The sequence below is a fragment of the Astyanax mexicanus genome, chromosome 2, assembly GCF_023375975.1.
Source record: "Astyanax mexicanus isolate ESR-SI-001 chromosome 2, AstMex3_surface, whole genome shotgun sequence".
Taxonomy (NCBI): domain Eukaryota; kingdom Metazoa; phylum Chordata; class Actinopteri; order Characiformes; family Acestrorhamphidae; genus Astyanax; species Astyanax mexicanus.
In genome coordinates, this window is record NC_064409.1 from 9,153,705 (window position 1) to 9,172,036 (window position 18,332).

The following is an 18,332-nucleotide window of genomic DNA, read 5'->3' on the forward strand; positions in this document are numbered from 1 at the left end:
CTTGGGGTAACCTTGGCAATGTCTTAAAGAACCAGGGAAAGATGTCAGAGGCAGAGGAAGCATACAGAAATGCCCTATACTATCGTGGAAACATGGCTGACATGCTTTACAACCTGTAAGTCCTCTGTCTTTCAATTTGGTTTAAAACAAAATGTTTTTATTAAAGCATCAGTCCCTAAGATTTTTCTTTTTAAATTGAAAACGGTAGTTTTCCTGAGTTTGGACGGGACAGAATATTATAATTTATTGTATCAGTGTCCTGGCATTAACATCCCTGAAAGTCTAATATATTCATTCTAAAAACAAAGTGGTCTGGTAGGTTTGTTGGATGTAATTGCTTATTACATTTTATAGTATTTTATGAATTAAAAAAAATATAAAACTATATATACTCGTGTGCTCACAGAACTTTACACAACATTTTATTTACGTTGGCCTGCATTAAAAGTAACATTCTCATCAGAAAGGGCTATAATCCCCAAAAAGGAACAGATACTGCTTTAATGAATTTGTCATATTAAATTCAGTAACTTGAGATTTTTTTTTAACCAAAGTTAATGACCCATATTAGATTGTAAGTTATAGAATGATAGTTACAAAAAAAATCAAATTTAATCATTAAAAGTAATCTTCAACATTCTCTGTGTAATTACACTTTCTCACCAGAGAGGTCTCTAAATCCCCAAATTCCCCAAAAAGTACGGACTGCTTCTTTAATAAATTTGTCATATTAAATTCAGTAATTTGAGACTTTTTTTTAAACAAGAGTAATGGAATTCATATTAGATTGCAAATTAACGTATGATAGTTACAAAACTTTAAAAAAATATATATATGATTTTTTTAAGGTCAAAATATTTGAGATTCCATTACACTAAAATCTCTATAGTTATTCTTTGCGCTTGATCTTAACTCATCAGTTGCCTCTCCTCTTGTGGTTCAGGGGTCTGCTGCTGCAGGAGGGTGAGCGCTTCTCCGAGGCGCTGCAATACTACAAACTGGCCATTGGGAGCCGGCCTACCCTGGCCTGTAAGATCTTTAAACAACCATGAATCTAATTAGCTATTAAACTTTCCTCTTTTATACTTTTTGTTTTTTTAATTCCTTCAAATTAATCAATCAAACTCATAATTATATATATTTTTGTATGTCATATGTCTCGTTAACAGCTGCATATCTGAACACTGGTATCATCCTGGTGTCTCAAGGAAATGTGGACGAGGCCAAGCGCACATTTCAGACCTGTGCTGGCATCCCAGATGAAAACCTTAAAGACCCCCACGCTCACAAGAGCTCAGTCACTAGCTGTCTGTATAATCTGGGCAAGCTGCTGCACGAACAGGGCCAGCAGGAGGTACTGTATTATGTAGCATCCACATAACTCTTCTGAATTGATTCTACTGCTGTGCTTTGGCTATATCAATAGTGATATAGTAGCTATTATTGTAAAGGTAATGTATTCTGTAATTTAATGCCCTAATTGGAAAGTTCTCTTTTTTGTTTTGCTCTCAAAAGTTGAGTTGTGTTTATTTTTAGTGTCTAAAACACCTGTCCTTTAATCTTAGGGATTTTAAGTTGTCCTATTGGTCTGTTTTTGAGCTGTGACGTTATATGGTACCAAAGATAAGCAATGTATTAGTCAAAAGTCTCAACATATAGAACTTTAACTAAATATCCTGGCTTTTTATGTTTGCATATTATGCTCACAATATATAATATATGGCCTAAAACATGAATAGAAAGAATGCATGTAAGCGGAAACATCATATGGGTCTTTTTGATCAATTAGAACAAGTCATAGAGAAACTTATAGTACAAGTAAATTAAATAAAATAATAGTTTAATAAAGTAAAAAGGTCATTTTAATTACCAAGAGCAAAAACTTACTATATGTTTAAAGCAGTCATCTACAGATCTATTAAAGAGTTAAATTTCACATCCAAATACTAAATCTTTTTGGATGTTTGGTGAGCAAATCAAGAACAAGCAATCAAAATGAGGTTGTGTTTGAGAGACTGAGGTAAAGTCTTTGCATTACCTCACCTGGTGTTTTTATGTCAGGATTTGCCATTCTGTACTGCAGGAAAGAGAAATTTGCAGATATATACCGGTAGGTATTGCATTTTGCTGTTCAATTTTTACAGTAAAACAAAAATCCTCAACTCTCAGTGGCAAACAAAATGAAAAGTAGTTTTGGGACATTTCTGTTTGTTCATTCATCATACAATCTGCCCTACAACTGGTAGACTCATATCAAGAAAGGAGATACAAGGTTTTTGTCTGACAGTAATGATTTTTTTTCTTTTGCCTCTGTATTGAATTGTGCAGGAGGCACTGTACATGTATAAAGAAGCTGTAAAGATCATGCCTCGCCAGTTTGCACCTCAGAGCCTTTACAACATGATGGGTGAGTTGATTGTGGAATCATTCCACACATCTCTACATGATGTTTGCAAGCTACTGTACCGATAGTAGATATGGAAGCATTGCACAAAGCAGTGTTTCACAGACTAAAACTGGACAAGCCTTTGTAGGGTAATTTACCACAGCATGACTTAGATAAAACTCGGATGTGAGAAATTTCAGAACATGAAATGATGACCAATGAGTCAGAGCTTAGAATTTAAAATATATTAAAGTTTACTTGAAAAATAGTTTCAGCATTACAGATATATAAAAGGAACAAAAAATAATATATATATATTAGAAAAGAGTAAAAGTACATCAACGAATACAATCTCGATAGATCAACACATTCGCAACCCAGAGAGAGAGAGAAAGAGAGAGAAAGAGAGAGAGAGAGAGAGAGAGAGAGAAAGAAAAAGAGAGAGAGAGAGAGAAAGAGAAAGAAAGAGAAAGAAACTAAAGCCAGCCGAGGGACAGAGAGAACTCCTCAGACTTCATCCAAGCAGTTATACATTTTGCAAATGACATGTGATTGGACAGAACTTATCATATGATTACGTCAGCAGAGTCCAGTAAACAGTTTGTTGTCCAGTTCCAATGACGTGATCCGCTCCAGCCTGTCTGAGCAACAGGTTCTTATCATGAGGTTGTTCAGCACTGTGTCCTTCATGAACACAGCAGACAGTCCTTAAGTGTCCTAAAGTCTGTGAGAAGAGGAAACAGAGGAAAAGAGTGGATGCAAAGATCTTCTGGCCTGTGTGTGACTTTACGCCATGTAGAACAGGCATGCGCTGGCTATCTGAGGAGAGGTTCCCAGCACTTCACTCAGAGAGCTTGTTGTCTCCTAGTTCATATGCACTGGTCCCAGAACAGCAGAACAGCAGTGAAGCTTCTCTGCCACTCAGGGTCACGTTCTCCTCACAGCTCTCATTGTTGATGAAAACACTCTGACCTTCCTGATTCCTGAAAAAGTAAAAACAACCTCCAAAGCCTTGTCATTGTGACAGTTAAAGAGAGAGCAGAGATCATAAGGTTATTAAGTGAATTATAAAGTGAACAGTAAAATAATAACTGTATATATAAATGTATAAAACATTTAAGAATAAGAGTGTGAAGGTGTGGTTATCTCCAATCACACCCTTCACCTTCCTCTGCATACTGTGTTTATTTGAGATGTTGCAACAGACAAAAATAGAGTCGCTGAACTGAGGTTTAACCACAGCTATTTTGACACAATGCACAAAGACTCTCAATTCAGCTGTTGGACATTTGCTAATATTTATTATTTCCAGAGACCAGAATAAACAAACAGTTGAGCCATTTCTTTTTATATAATTTAGGCATTCTACGGTTAACCTGGACCTTTGGTGTATCATTTTTACAGGTGAGGCCTATATGAGGCTGAATAAACTTGAAGAAGCAGGTCACTGGTACAGAGAATCGCTTAAGGCTAAACCAGATCATGTTCCTGCCCACCTGACCTATGGGAAGCTACTGTCTATTATGGTGAGTCTGAATATTAGTCTTCCTTTCTGTCTTCTTTATAATGTATAACAGCTCTAAACTGTTTATGAGGTTACCACTGGTTTTAATGGGCCTAGTTTACGGACATGGCAAAACATGTGATTACAAGTATGCAAACATGGCAAAAGCCACAATGATTTGTTTCTAAAAATCCAAATCTGAATGAAATAGGCATGAGGCTTAATGGACAAATATGATTATAGTGTATCTAATGGCTTTCAATGAAAATTATTGTAAAAAGAATTATTCCAAATCAGTTTGACGCATTTCTATTGGCCTATTTATAATAAAACTGACACTGTGTAAAGAACCACAGCCAGTAATTTAAATTAATTTATATTGTTTGCATTATATTGCGTACATTTAATGCTGTTACAATATATATAGCATAATATAGGGGTTGTGATTTAATATATTGTGATATTTTTGATTATGACTATTTTATTATTTTAAACAAACACCACCATATCCATAAAAACCTAAGTAAAGCAATGATTTCAAATGTTTGAAAGTAAATTATTGCATGCTTGGTGAAATTTCACTTTGTCAAAAAAGAGGTCTCTCAGTTCTCAAAACTCACAGACTGCCACTTTAAACACAATACAAAATGAACTCTGTTTGTCACTAAAGGTTACATGCATGCTATTAACTAAAAATTAAAGAATCGATTTAGTATTGCAAACCCTATTATCACAATACCTTGATGTATCAATATTTTCTACGCCTTTATTGTAGAAGTCCTTAATGAAGGAAAATCATTAACTCAGCAAATTTTCTCAACCTATATTGCATAGCGTCTGTGCAATATGCAAGCAATCAAACTATTGGAACTATTAAAATTGAAACTGTTAGAAAAATAGAAGTGCACAAAAAGATATGCTCATTTAGCATTATAGCTGCCATCAGCTTTATAGAGTATTTTAAGGGTCAGACTTCCTGCTAAATAAAGGCTTTGCTACCAAGCTTCAGCTGATTTATGAGTGCTGCTAAGACTAATGAAAAGCAGGTGAAACGTGTAAACTCTGCATCTCTACACGGGCACTCCTGTGCAGTCAGCCAGCTAGAGTGAAAAGACTGACCCAGCTGTGCTAATGATATTTACTGGCCCTTTCACAGATCATATTTCTTTCTAAAAACAGATTTAGTAGGTGTTTTTGGCTGCCAATTGTTCTGTTTAAATGCAGGTTTGAGCTGAAGGATGATCATATTGATCTGACTCAGAGAACTGTGAGCTGGGTTTGGTGTTGATGAGCTCGTAATACAGGTGGTCTTTTTAACAGGGTCAAACAGCAGAGGCAGAGCATTATTTCTTGAAGGCCACAGAGCTGGAACCCACCAAGGGAAACTGTTACATGCACTACGGTAGGAGGGTTTAATCTTTACTTAAATCTACTGGTCAAAACTTTTAGAACTCTCCCATGTTTTATTATTCTTAGTATTTATTGAATTTTAAAGCAGTTCAAGTCCAGTTTATAATATGAAAAGTAAATAATGTACAAAGTCTGGTGACCTCAAATGTTACAATAGTAAGCAATGAACTCAAATATTTGGATGGAAACAATTAACTAAAACCATAAGATCATATAAATAAAAAAGGGAACGTAATTGGTTAACAACTTGAAAAGAAATCAAACAATGGAAATAATTAAGTAACATTCAAAACCCTTTTCTATTTTAAAGCAGTGCTGGAAAAGAACAGTAGTATTACAGTATTAAGAAATTAAGACAGAGTTGGCAGTTTATATTGCTATTCTCATAGCTAGACATTTAAAAAATTTAAAAATTATGTTTAAAAGTCTAAGTGCAAATTTTATTAATTATGCCAGGGTGTCATGGGTGCAGTCTTTTTTTTCCATTTTCTCCCCAATTTACACGGCCAATTATCCAACCCACTCATTAGGACTTCCCCTATCACTAGTGATGCCCCAACACACCAGGAGGGTGAGGAATAACACATGCTTCCTCCGATACATGTAGATCTTTTCGAGCTGCTGCTGATGCAGCTTTACCGAGCAGCCAGCGCACTTGGAGGAAACCGCAGCGACTCTACTCCGATACATCAGCTCACAGGCGCCCTGTGCTGTGGACATCACCCTAGGAGTGATGTGGGGAGAGAGCAGCATTTTTAAAAGGCCCCTAGAACATCAAGAAAGCTAAAAAAAAAAAGGTCTGGTACAGGAATAGATCTGACAGATAAAAACCAACATCATCAGTGCACTTGTGAAAAATATGGGGTGTTCTAAAACTTTGGACGTATAGTAAACTTTACATTGTCTTTTTGTATTGACACATCTGTGTACGGTACATGCAATGGTGAACTTGGTATCCTTACTTTATTTTATATATATTTTACATGTATAGGCCTCAAAAAGCCCTTAACACACACATTTTGCCTAAGCTGCAGTAATATTTGCACTTTGCTTGTTTTTTTCTGCTTCAGGTCAGTTTCTGCTGGAACAGTCTCGTTTAACAGAAGCTGCTGTGATGGCGGAGAAAGCTGCTGAACTTGACAGCTCTGAGTTTGACGTAGTTTTCAGCGCAGCCCATATGCTCAGGTGTGTGTGTAGGAGTGTGTGTGTGTGTGTGTGTGAGATTGAGATATTTAGCCTATGTATATATAACAATAGGAAACTGCACTCTGAGAGATGTAGGAACACAGATAATTCTCTGATGGAAGGGTGGAGTTGTTTGCTCATCAGCAGGGAACCCCAGATGAAAAGATCCTGCTACCTCCTGTGTCTTACAGATCTTCTGGAAACCCAAGCAAAACAAAGATCACAGGTCTTAGCTGTTCATTTTAAACGGCATAGAAATTATTTGTCATTTTACGGACTATAAGGCTCACCATATTATAAGGCGCACTATCAACAAACGTCTATTTTCTGGTCTATTTTCATACATAAGGCACACCAGATTACACACCAGCCGCTGGGGAGGACGGACCTAAGTAAATAAAACTGTAATACTTAAAAAAACATTTGCCATCAAAGTCATTTGAGTGCTGGATGTTAATCTACACCGATTTTTCTCCTGAAAACTGTTTTTTTTATTACTGTAAATTGTTTACTTACAGCACTAGTAAATGCCCCCCAAGAGTGCTGGACTGATGAACCCTGAGTGTTCCAGTAACCTAGGGCACTATCAGTTCGCCCCACATAGCTTGTTTTTACAGTTAACACGCAGGCTACAGTCTGATATACTCACCTCTGAATGGCAAAAGAGCTAGTGCTGTGGTTAGCAGCTAATGCTAAATGCTAAAACTCCTTTATAATGCTGCACTTCAGCAGAGTGGATTTCATGTTCTTTAATACCTGACTGGTAGAAGCCATACATAAGCCGCACTGTCGATTTTTGAGAAAATGAAAGAAGTTCGCCTTATAGTGCGAAAAAATACAGTAAGTAAAATAATTTGCTTGTGTTAAATAAAGGATATGTTAAAAGAAAAAGAAAAAGAGTTGTCACTTCCATTACTAATAGACAGCTGCAAAAATGTTTATTTGCACAGTAATGAGAGTTATTTACTATTTTTTTATTAATATTTATATTTGTATCTTCTCTATCTTGTCTCCAGGCAGGCCAGTCTAAACGAAGCAGCTGAAATGTATTATAGGAAGGCAGCAGATCTAAGACCTGATGTAAGTATTCTTGTAAAGTATGTTTATATCACTTAAACATCCAGGTGGATTCAAGCTGATCAGTAATTTGACTTAAAGCCATTTGTGTCAGTATTCAGGTATGCACTGTCAGTAGCTCTCTTTTCATATCTGTTTCTCTGTCTTTTGCACTTCTTCAGTATGCTGCTGCTCTGATGAACCTGGGCGCCATCCTCCACCTCAACGGGAAGCTGAAGGAAGCAGAGGCCAACTACCTCCGAGCCCTGCAGCTCAAACCAGACGATCTGATCACGCAGTCCAACCTGCGCAAGCTCTGGAACGTCATGCACAAACAGGACTTGAGAAGCACAGGCTGATAACTCAGCTTTAGGTGAAGATCCTACAGACTCAGGTAGTTTGTGGTGAGAGTATGAGGGTATGAGGCTTGAGCTCCTCTGGTGTGGACAGTGTTGGTGGTGATGTGGAGGCAGATTGAGCAGCGCAGGCTTTAGAGCAGAAGCAGCTGCAGGAGTGTGTGAGTGTGACAGATTGAGGACTGTGGTTGTGAATGCTGGGTGTGAACTGATCCACTGTGATTGAAGGACGTCCACATTACAGCGTTCTGACCGAGAGAGGAGTGCTGGAAGTGTTAGTACTTCAAACAGCAGTACTTCACTTCTTACGGAACTTCCACTGGGAATGACAGTGGGAAATGTGCCATAACTGTGATTACTGGTCAGAAGTCTGGGAAAAAAAGGCTCTAGAGACCATTTATCTCACGAACTTAAAACTGTATCTGATGTAAACTGAAGTCTTTTTTTGAACATGAGTAAGAGGACTGTGGCAGCAATTAAACAATTCCATAATTGGTTTATGATTGTACGATTGTTTATCACATTGTTGTCCCAAATAAACTGCTAATTTATTTTTGTTATTTTTATATGCTTGAGTTATTTCAACAAAAAAAAATAATTGTTGCTTTCTCAAAAATGTCAATCATCAACAGATAACACTTTAAACATGTCAGTAAGTGATAGATTCTAGTTCAAGAATGAACGGTTTGAGATTTTTGTTTTGTTGAACATGTATCATATCGTATCATATTAGCATTAGGCTTTAAAAAACTCCAAAAATGATGCTTACGCCACCATGCTTAACAGCTCATAGAGGGTGCATTAATGCTTTCAATCCACTTCTTGTTTAATCTTTGTTTTATCTGACCATAAAACATTTCTTTTTTCAGAGGCAAATGTTTTGAAGTTCAGTTAGCTTTGTGTGTTTGTGAATCCAATGAATTCTGGCAAAACACCATTTCATAAATTTCCTACGTTCACAGGCCTCATATTTAAAAAAAAAGAAAAATAGACAGAATCATTGGTCACACCAACACAATAATTAGGACACATGCAATATGATGACAATGAGAATATAATGTTAATTGCAAAGTTTGAGCCATATTGGTTTTCAGGAGGCTTTATAGTGCCTAATAATCTCTAATGTGTATGTTAAAAGGCCTCGCTTTTTCAAAGCTAAATGGACACAAGTCAGGAACCTTATTATGACCTTTTGTGTCATATTAACACAAATAATCACACACACATACATTTAATGAAAACGTGAGATTGATCATGAAGATTATGGTAAATCGGAATTGGTGAGTCTCTATAGTGCCCATAAATGTACATTTCATATGTCCAAAGGCCTCACTTTTTCAAAGCTAAGTGCACACAAGTCAGAAATCTTTAATCATATCAATACAGAAAATCACACAAAAATATTTAATGGCAATATAATGTAAATTACAAAGTTTAAGCCAAATTGGCTTTCAGGAGGCTTTATAGTGCTTAATAATCTCTAATTCATATGTTAAAAGGCCTCGCTTTTTCAAAGCTAAATGCACACAAGTCAGGAACCTTTAGTCATATTAACACAAAAAATCACACAACCATGCATTAAATAAAAATGTGAGGTTGATCATGAAGTTTAAGGCAAATTGGACTTTATAAGGCTTTACAGCACCCATTGATCTACATTGCACATGTCCAAAGGCCTCGCTTTTTTTAAAAGCTAAGTGGGCACAAGTCAGCAACCGTTTGTCATATCAGTGCAAAAATTTACACACATATATGTAATGACAATGCAAAGTTGATTGCAAAGTTTGATCCATATCAACCTTTGGAAGACTCTACAGCCCCCAGTAACCTATGCCGCATATGTATGCAGGCCTTGTGTTTTTTTTCAAAGCTAAATAGACAATAGACAGAAATCTTTAATCATATCAATACAGAAAATCACACAAAAAGATTTAATGCCAATATGATGTTAATTACAAAGTTTAAGCCAAATTGGCTTTCAGGAGGCTTTATAGAGCCTAATAATCTCTAATGAGTATGTTAAAAGGCCTCGCTTTTTCAAAGCTAAATGCACACAAGTCAGGAACCTTTAGTCATATTAACACAAAAAATCACACACACATACATTTAATGAAAATGTGAGGTTGATAATAAAGTTTAAGGCAAATCGGACTTTATAAGGCTTTACAGCACCCATTGATCTACATTGCACATGTCCAAAGTCAGCAACCGTTTGTCATATCAGTGCAAAAATTTACACACATATATGTAATGACAATACAAAGTTGATTGCAAAGTTTGAGCCAGATTGACCATTGGTAGACTCTACAGCCTACAGTCACATATGTCGCGTATGTATGCAGGCCTCGCTTTTTGAAAGCTAAATACACAATAGTCAGAAATCTTGAATCATATCAATACAGAAAATCACACAAAAATATTTAATGACAGAGATTGAGCCAAATTGGCTTTCAGGAGGCTTTATAATGCCTAATAATCTCTAATGTGTATGTTAAAATGTGAGGTTGATTAGGAAGTTTAAGGCAAATCGGACTTTATAAGGCTCTACAGCACCTATTAATCTACATTGCACTTGTCCGAAGGCCTCGCTTTTCCAAAGCTAAATGGACAGAAGGTAGAAACATTTTGTCACATCAATGCAGAAATTTGCTCACATTTACGTAATATCAGTATGATGTTTATTGATGTTTATTGATGTTTATCGGCAAGAATTTCCCCCCGGGGATCAATAAAGTATCTATCTATCTATCTATCTATTGCATAGTTTTGGCCAGATCAGCCTTTGGAAGACTCTACAACACCCATTAACCTATTGTGCATATATTCGCAGGCCTAACTTAGACCTCACTTTTTTAAACTAAGTGGACACAGGTCATAAACCTTTAGTTATATCAACAGAGAAATGTACACACATACATATAATGACTATATGATGTTGATTGTGAATTTTGAACCAAATCGGCCTTCGGTAACCTCTACAGCACATAATAATCTATGTTGCATAAGTTCAAAGGCCTCGCTTTTTCAAAACTAATTGGCCAGAAGCCAGGAACCTTTGTTCATGTTACCACAGAAATTTAGACACATTTATGTTATAACAAAATGATTTATATTTAACTGTAAAGTTTGAGCCAGATTACTCTCTGTAAGATACTACAAAGCCCAATAACCTATGTTGCATATGTTCAAAAGCCTCGCTTTTTCAATGCTAAATGGACATATGTTCGGAAACTTTAGTTATATTAACACAAAAAATCACACACAAATACAGTTAATGAAAATTGTATGTTTTTTGGGAAGTTTAAGGGAAATCAGACTTTGTGAGTCTCTACAATACCCACAAATCTACATTGTATATGTTAAAAGGCCTCACTTTTTCAAATCTAAATGGACAGAAGTTAGAAACATTTGGTCACATCATTAAAGAAATTTGCACACATATATGTAATGACAATATGATGTTGATTGTGAAGTTTGAACCAAATCGGACTTTGGTAACCTCTACAGGACTTAAAAACCTATGTTGCATAAGTTCGAAGGCCTCGCTTTTTCAAAACTAATTGGCCAGAAGCCAGGAACCTTTGTTTATGTTACCACATAAATTTAGACACATATATGTTATAACAAAATGATTTATATTTAACTGTAAAGTTTGAGCCAGATTACTCTCTGTAAGATGCTACAAAGCCTAATAACCTATGTTGCATATGTTCAAAAGCCTCGCTTTTTCAATGCTAAATGGACACAAGTCAGAAACCTATAGTCATATTAACACAAAAAATCACACACACATACATTTAATGATAATTGTATGTTTTTGAGAAGTTTAAGGCAAATCAGACTTTGTGAGTCTCTACAATACCCACAAATCTACATTGTATATGCTGAAAGGCCTCACTTTTTCAAAGCTAAATGGACAGAAGTTAGGAACATTTGGTCACAGCAATGAAGACATTTGCACACATACATATAATGACTATATGATGTTGATTGTGAAGTTTGAACCAAATCGGCCTTTGGTAGCCTCTACAGGACTTAAAAACCTATGTTGCATAAGTTCAAAGGCCTCGCTTTTTCAATGCTAAATGGACACAGGTCCGGAAACTTTAGTCATATTAACACAAAAAATCACACACACACATACATTTAATAAAAATGTTATGTTTTTGAGAAGTTTAAGGCAAATCAGACTTTGTGAGTCTCTACAATACCCATAAATCTACATTGTATATGCTGAAAGGCCTCACTTTTTCAAAGCTAAATGAACAGAACTTAGGAACATTTGGTCACATTAATGCAAAAATTTGCACACATATATGTAATGACAATATGATGTTGATTGCAAAGTTTGAGCCAGATTAACTTTTGAAAGACCCATAAAACTATTGTGCATGTATTCACAGGCTTCACTTTTTCAAACCTAAGTGGACACAAGTCAGCAACCATTTGTCATATCAGTACAGAAATTTACACATATATATTTAATGACAATATGATGTTGTTTGTGAAGTTTGAACCAAATCGGCTTTCGGTAACCTCTACAGCTCCTAATAAACAATGTGGTCTATGTTTAAAGGCCTGGCTTTTTCAAAACTAATTGGCCAGAAGCCAGGAACCTTTGTTTGTTACCACAGAAATTTAGACACATATATGTTATAACAACATACTGTAAAGTTTAAGCCGGATTACTCTTTGTAAGACTCTACAAAGCCCAATAATCTATGTTGCATATGATCAAAGGCCTCACTTTAAATATAGACATTAGAATCTGCCATCTAGTGGAGAATTAGTAGTACTGCAGCTACTGATACAAAGTGATTCTGTACAGCATTATTAAGAACTCTTAACAATGTTGTAAAATATAAGTGTTACAGTGTATTATTATAATTAAAAATACTTTTTATTGCTATGTTTAGTATGTATGTAAATTATAGTTTGTTCTGTATATCTTTTTTATTCATGGTTTTCTTTCACAAGGCTCTCTGCATGACAGAATTATATAGACAACCACATCTGCCTTAATTAAAATATAAAATAAACCTTATTCAACTCAATTTAATGTGTTATAAAGTTTAAAGAGTATTAAGTATGTGTTTATTTTATATGAACCCTTACAGTAGGACTGTGTGTGTAAATATGTGCTGGGAGAATGTTTATCAGTGTGTGGATCAGCTCTCTGCAGGTGCAACATTAAAGCTGTTTTACACTGGAGTGTTTCCTGCCTCTAAATTCAGTCTCCTGTACACACACACACACACACAGAGCGCTAGAGAGAGAGGAGGGGTCGTGTTGATCAGTGATGACGCTCTATTGATAAATATGGAGAAATTAAAAAATGCCTCCTCTGATTTGTCACTGAAAATGTTTGATGATTTCCTCTCCTCTTTCTAATAAGGTCATAGTGAGTGTGATTGGCGGCTGTGGGGTCTCTCTCTCTCTGTCTCTCTCTCTCTCTCAGGTTCTTCAGTCTCTCTGGGGGAGTGGAGGTGAAGCTTGTTCTGCTGCTGAGTTGAACGGAGTGTGTTCAGGTCAGAGGGAGATGGACAGCTGTGTGCTTCTCATTCTTTTGTCCTCCACAGTTACGCTCATCACAGCTGGTAAGTGAAATCTCACTATAAAATTATAAGTGTTACACTTTACAAAATGTAGTTCTGTTTAAACTATCTTACTCTTTTTTGTAAATATTGTATTAAAACATAGAATAATGTTACACAAAGATGAAAAGTGGAATATTTTGATATTAGAATGTGATGTTAGGATCTGTATCAGCAGAGAAATCATAAGAAATCTGTCAACATTAGTGTTGAATTTAAAGTTGAATTTATATCATAGTTTTAATGTGTTTAAAATGAGATCAGTTTATAATTTTTAGAAAAGCGGCATATTTCATCATCACAAGGTCAAAACTCACATTTCTGCTTTAAATTGAAATAAGTTCATCAGTGAAAACAGTGAATGTCATCAACATGAGATTATCCTAAACCCAAAACTCAAAATATTACAGATTAAAGTCCGTCTGACCGATTGTCCTGAAAGTGTTTCTTTACGTCAGTTATTTTTACAGTTCTTTAGAGTAAAGTCAGATTCTTTACTCAAAAACATACAGCAATGTTTCTGTAAATAATCTTATGTGTTAATTAATTTTACATACAATAAATTAATAAAGATGCCCCAAAATAAGAATTGTTGAAACATTACAGAAATATACAGCATGCATTCTAATCTGTCATTTATCTGCTGATTTCAATCTGTTTTACAAAGGATTGAACAGTAAGTGAAAACATTAACGCAGTGGTGTTTACTATATTGTTTAACTTCTTTTTTGGGAAATTATAAACAAATTTCTTAACAATACTGTATATATTCTCTCTCTCTCTGTGGTACAGACAGTGTGAGGTTGGTAAATGGTGGCAGTCGCTGTGCTGGGAGAGTGGAAGTTCTTCATAGAGGACAGTGGGGAACAGTCTGTAGTGATGACTGGGATAAGAGTGATGCTGCAGTGGTGTGTAGAGAGCTGGGCTGTGGAGAGGCTGTAGATGCACTAAGTGGGGCTCACTTTGGACCAGGCTCAGGAACAATCTGGATGGATGATGTGCGCTGTAGTGGATTAGAGTCTACACTGAAGAACTGTTCATCAGCAGGATGGGGACGATCAAACTGTGGTCATCATGAAGATGCCGGAGTTATCTGTTCAGGTAAACTACACTCAGTCATTACATCCTGAATAACAGTCTGTCCAGATATTACCAGTATCATTACAACAGCTTCATTTTAATTAATATTTTATGTGTTATTATTTTCGATTTTATAAACTGAATCTTTTAAATTGGTTCTACGATGATAGTATTTGAGAGAATTTATACTAAAGAACAGAGAATAAATTATAAAGATTAGCCTTATTAGTGAAACTGTCTTATTCATTAATTCACTAGTTCCTATTAAAACACCAGACTGGCTAGCACTGCTCACAACAGTGCATTTCCTTCACTTTTCAAAACAAGATCTTCCTCTGAATCGCAAAAATGTTTATAAACATAAAATAAATAATACATAGTATCAGCCATTTCCCTGAGAATGTCCTTGTTCTTTATTATAATCCTTCTACAAAAAACATTAATTCTCAATACTTATTTTTTTAGTCTAAAAACGTCTTGAGCAAATACAGTAAATATATTAAACAAACTGAATAGTGCTAAAACAAGTGAATAATCATCTGTAATCAACAATAAAATACAGAAATATTTAATTTTATAGTTAAATATTTCAAAACTGAATTGGTAGAATTTTGTGCAGTGTAATGAATAGTGTTTATTTTATATTATGTACCTGTGTTTAGCATAACATTTCTTTATATAATTAATCCAATACAATACTATTTATTAGATAGTTTATTTATAACTATTGAAGACCAAAAAGTTTGCTAAAGATGCAAATACACAAATAATGTTTCTAATAAATTAATTGCACTTATTTTATTACATTATTTATATTTTAAGTAAAGACATCAAACAAATGCCAACATGATTAGACCTAACATAAAAAAATACACACACTTGGAATTATATTTAAAGCATCTAGATAAACAGCTTTAAGCATCATAATATTTGAGAATTTCAGTCTTCTTTAGCTGCAGTCCAGACTATTACTCTTGACTATAGTTCAGAGCTAAAGTACAGAAAGTAAAAGCCTAAATTTGACATGATAACTTTATAGCTAACTCTAATCTATTAGAATTAAAGCACTGGTTTCTTAGAGAACCTTAAAGCACATCTGTGTAAGTGTGGATTTACTATTCACTTTAATCACTGTGAATTAAATCACTTCATTCATAGATGTGTGTGTTTATTAACACGCTGCTGCTGATTAGGCCGGTCTTCTCAGGAGTAAATCAGGAACTTATCTAAATTATCAGTTTTTTCTAAGTCTGACTGTAATAAACATGCAGGAATCAGTTCTGTGATCAGTTCCTCAGTTCAGAACTGCTTTCTGAATAAAAGTAACAGTTTCAGAATAAAACAGCAGCAGCTCTAAACATGCAGAGCTGCAGGAGATTCTGAGTCTCTGTGAATCTCAGCTGATGAAGAGTCTAATACAGCAGCTTCTAATGATCTAGACTAAATCTTGTGGAAAAGCCTGAACACCTTCTGTGTTTTCACGATACTTTTACACTTTCAACACTCCTGTAACCATGTGGGATCTTACAATAACCATCTAGCAAGATCCTAGCAACCACCTGTGACACAGTAGAGACCATAGAGCAGCCACCTCACAACCTAGCACAGTCTAGCAGCTGGCAGACATGACATACCAACTGGTCACCAGCACCTTATCAATCATCTAACAGTCACAAGACACAGAACAGTAACAGCTTACTAAACAGCATAGTGACCACAACAACAGCATAGCAGATATCTAGAAAATTACAAAGCAACCAGTTAGTACATCACAGCAACCAATCATCAGTCCCCTGGAACCCCATAACACCAATTAGCAACAGTATAAATGTTAGAACAGCAAAGCAATTGCCAAGTAATCACATGAATCCATCTGAGACAAGACAGCATTTATAATAAGAAGAAGTACTTAATTCTCTTTTTAGGTAGCTGTTTTAATGTGTTAGTCCAAGACCCAGATAACTGACCCAATTAATTTATGTACATCTATTCTTTTTATTTTAATAAAAACATAAGGTCACAGAAAGTCCAGACTTGCTGATGGTTTCCACCTGTGCTCTGGGAGAGTGGAGGTTCTTCAAGTGAAGACCTGGTTCACAGTGTGTGATGCTGACTTTGACCGGCAGGATGCAGAGGTTGTGTGTCGAGAGCTGGGCTGTGGTTCTCCTGTGGAGGTTCTGGGAGCAGATGCTTTTGGTAGAGGGGAGGGTCAGGTGTGGTCAAAGGAGCTTCAGTGTAGAGGAAACGAATCTGAAATTACTCTCTGTCCAATTTCATCTTCACTTAAAAACTCAAATTGCTCCCAAAACAGCAGTAGAGGACTCAAATGTTCTGGTCAGTATAAAAATGTATACTTTTCATTGAAATTAATATTGTGTTTGCTATGTGCTATAATGTTAATATGCAATGTGTTCTATGCTTTTCATTATGATAACCTTTTGACGATTTGTTAATATACAGGTTCACAGCTAGTGAACGGCCCAGACTCCTGTTCTGGGCGAGTGGAGCTCCAGTACCTCAGTGAGTGGGGTACAGTGTGTGATGTAAGCTGGGATATGAGAGCTGCCAGTGTCCTCTGTGCTCAGCTGAAGTGTGGGAGTGCTGTGGCTGTGTTGGGGTCAGACTGGTTTGGGGAGGGGAGTGGCCGGATCTGGGCTGATGTGTTTGATTGTCAGGGGAACGAAACACACCTGTCAAAATGTCCCATTACATCATGGAGTCGAACTGCATGCTCTCATAAACAGGATGCTGGAGTTATCTGCAGTGGTGAGATATTACAGTTGCAGTAATATAAGTAAGTAAACCCCTTCAATTTAAGCCAAATGATTTTTTTCCCCTTCAGATTCTTCTCTGGCGTCTCATGAGGGTGGAGTGAGGTTGTCTGGAGGGATGGAGTGTGAGGGGGGGGTGGAGGTGTTCTTCAGGCAGGACTGGAGGAGAGTTCTGCTGGACTCCTGGAGTGAGTCTGAGGTCTCTGTGGTCTGCAGACAGCTGGGCTGTGGTTCTGTACTCAATATCTCCAACTCCTCTTCATCCAGTCCTGAACACAGCTACATGTGTGTGAAGGGTTTCAACTGCTCTGGGAGTGAAGCTCATCTGAGGAACTGCAGCAGCTCACAAGAAGTTAACTGCAGCTCCACAGAACAGCTCTACATCACCTGCTCTGGTAAAAGTTACAACAACTGATCTAATTAAATATAGTCCACAAATAATATTTATCTAAGTCTCATAATAAAAAGAGTAAACAAAACGTAAAATGTGTTAAAATTATATTTTAGAATAAATATAGTATTTTTGCTTTAGTGTATGTTTTAATACACTTATTTGTGGTCTTTTAATTTAGCCATCAGGCTGGTTGGTTCTGGGGGAGACTGTGCAGGAAGGCTGGAGGTTTTCCACAGTGGATCATGGGGGACAGTGAGTGATGAATTGTGGGGTATTGAGGATGCGCAGGTGGTCTGCAGACAGCTGCAGTGTGGAGTGGCCCTCAGTGATCCAGTACCAGTACCAGCCCGGTTTGGATCTGGAACTGGACCCATATGGCTGAATGAGGTGGAGTGTGAGGGGAACGAGGCGTCTCTAATGAACTGCAGTTATCAGCTGTGTGGAGAGGATGAATGTGGACACAAGGATGATGTAGGAGTCGTGTGCTCAGGTACAGTGTAACTACTTTGGTTGCCCTTCTATAGTCTCTTGTTTATGATAAAATCTAAAAATGTACTAGATGTTTTAAATGGAAGTAGCTCATAAATGTAATTAAT

General features: G+C 36.3%; 2 protein-coding genes across 2 annotated transcripts in view; both read left to right on the top strand.

Annotated features, from left to right (window-relative positions):
- The window catches only part of tmtc2a (transmembrane O-mannosyltransferase targeting cadherins 2a), a 48,210-nt gene extending 39,755 nt beyond the window's left edge, over positions 1-8,455 (top strand). The window contains exons 4-12 of the mRNA XM_007252413.4: positions 1-115; positions 944-1,029; positions 1,170-1,354; positions 2,329-2,407; positions 3,791-3,912; positions 5,211-5,292; positions 6,371-6,485; positions 7,502-7,565; positions 7,724-8,455. Coding sequence (XP_007252475.3) covers positions 1-115; positions 944-1,029; positions 1,170-1,354; positions 2,329-2,407; positions 3,791-3,912; positions 5,211-5,292; positions 6,371-6,485; positions 7,502-7,565; positions 7,724-7,900 — 1,025 coding nt within the window. The 3' untranslated portion in view covers positions 7,901-8,455. The remainder of the gene's footprint in view (positions 116-943; positions 1,030-1,169; positions 1,355-2,328; positions 2,408-3,790; positions 3,913-5,210; positions 5,293-6,370; positions 6,486-7,501; positions 7,566-7,723) is intronic.
- A 4,741-nt stretch (positions 8,456-13,196) lies between these two features.
- LOC111188555 (antigen WC1.1-like) overlaps positions 13,197-18,332 on the top strand; it is a 29,359-nt gene continuing 24,223 nt past the window's right edge. Inside the window, exons 1-6 of the mRNA XM_049474217.1 lie at positions 13,197-13,494; positions 14,284-14,592; positions 16,588-16,905; positions 17,032-17,337; positions 17,414-17,737; positions 17,915-18,226. Of these exons, the coding sequence (XP_049330174.1) occupies positions 13,266-13,494; positions 14,284-14,592; positions 16,588-16,905; positions 17,032-17,337; positions 17,414-17,737; positions 17,915-18,226 (1,798 nt within the window). The 5' untranslated portion in view covers positions 13,197-13,265. The remainder of the gene's footprint in view (positions 13,495-14,283; positions 14,593-16,587; positions 16,906-17,031; positions 17,338-17,413; positions 17,738-17,914; positions 18,227-18,332) is intronic.